The 1,351-nt window shown below is 36.5% G+C and overlaps 1 protein-coding gene across 1 annotated transcript in view; it reads right to left on the bottom strand.

The window, feature by feature from the left end:
• Window positions 1-791: 791 nt before the first annotated feature.
• The window catches only part of LOC107300511 (dynactin subunit 4-like), an 11,023-nt gene continuing 10,463 nt past the window's right edge, over window positions 792-1,351 (bottom strand). The window contains exon 6 of the mRNA XM_015829834.2: window positions 792-896. Coding sequence (XP_015685320.1) covers window positions 849-896 — 48 coding nt within the window. The 3' untranslated portion in view covers window positions 792-848. The remainder of the gene's footprint in view (window positions 897-1,351) is intronic.

The raw sequence follows: 1,351 nt of genomic DNA, 5'->3' as shown, positions 1-1,351 counted from the left end.
ACTGATCAGGTGGTTTGAATTATTTTACTTATCTCCCTGCCACTCTTAATAGTTAGGTAAGATAAGATAAGATAACCTTTATTGTCATTTTTTTTACTGTGGGCACAACGGCACACATTAAAAATGAAATTTAGTTGCCCGCTCTCAAAGTGAAACACATACATGACACACACCTAAACATACTATACACAACATATGTATAGACCCACATCCCCACATATACATAACAAAGTTGTTATCTTCAAAGTAAGGATAGAAGGTTTAGCCCTATACCATAAGTAAAATTGCTAAATACTTTTTGATATTATTTTGCCTCTCTAGCTCACCTATTATTTTGTAAAGCTTTGGTGGGTGGCTTATTGTTTTAGTTTAACGGAAAGGAAAATATATTTCATTTATCTGGCATATCAGATAAAATCTATATTAAAGTTTTTATACAGCAATGCTATTTAAAAGGACATGGTTTTTAACAGGGAAAGAAATATTTAAGTGGCAAAATTGTGGACAGGGAGTATTGTATTTATAGGCAATCTATAGTTCAAGAGGACTAAAATGTGTCAAAGAATCATAGACAGCGGAAGCCCACAACATACTTGTCCAGGCTAATCCTACCAACTGTTCTTAACAATGCTTAAGTTCATCAAAGATTGTGACCACACAGTACATTTATAGGGTCTTACACTGAACAATTTTGGTTTTATGTAAAAAAAATATTATGGAGTACACCAAGTTACATGATTACTAAACTTAAATATGTATTAATTCATTCAGACTGAATGCGAACTTTCCTATTATGAGCATGTTAGTCACCCAAATGCAATAAAGACAATTTGACTAGCTGAATCCAGCTAAAGGAACCAGCTAAAGGAACTTACCACTACATGTATAGTATGTTGCTGTGGAGAGCCCCCAAATTAGCAGCAGGTAGCAACGGAGATAAAAAAAACAATGCACCAATAAAGACAAAAACAATGCACAGAGCAAGCAGGTTATACAGTTATCCAAAAGGCAATAAGCATATGCAAAATTATTTAGCCAAGAAAAACATAAGCTTTTCATATGACACTGAATGCATAGCTGAAAATTAAAACAAAAGGGGCGTTGTCTTACCTGAACGCCTTTTCTCAGTACGGAGATGGAGAATTCACATGTGGTTTTCATTGGATGCCTGCTCTTGAGACCAAGTAGTCAAACTTGACACGCCCCCTCTTGCTGATCCAGTCTTTAACGAGGGCGAAGTGACTGAAGATGGACGAGGTGTTGGCTCTCAGACCCCAACAATAGTCTGACTGACCTTAAGGGGTGGGTGTGAATTCTCCATCTCCGTACTGAGAAAAGGCGTTCAGGTAAG

This window comes from Protobothrops mucrosquamatus, unplaced genomic scaffold (genome assembly GCF_001527695.2).
Source record: "Protobothrops mucrosquamatus isolate PMUCROS unplaced genomic scaffold, P.Mucros_1.0 scaffold7285, whole genome shotgun sequence".
Lineage (NCBI taxonomy): Eukaryota > Metazoa > Chordata > Lepidosauria > Squamata > Viperidae > Protobothrops > Protobothrops mucrosquamatus.
Note: the sequence above shows the minus strand (reverse complement) of the source record. Positions and strands in the feature narration are given on the sequence as shown.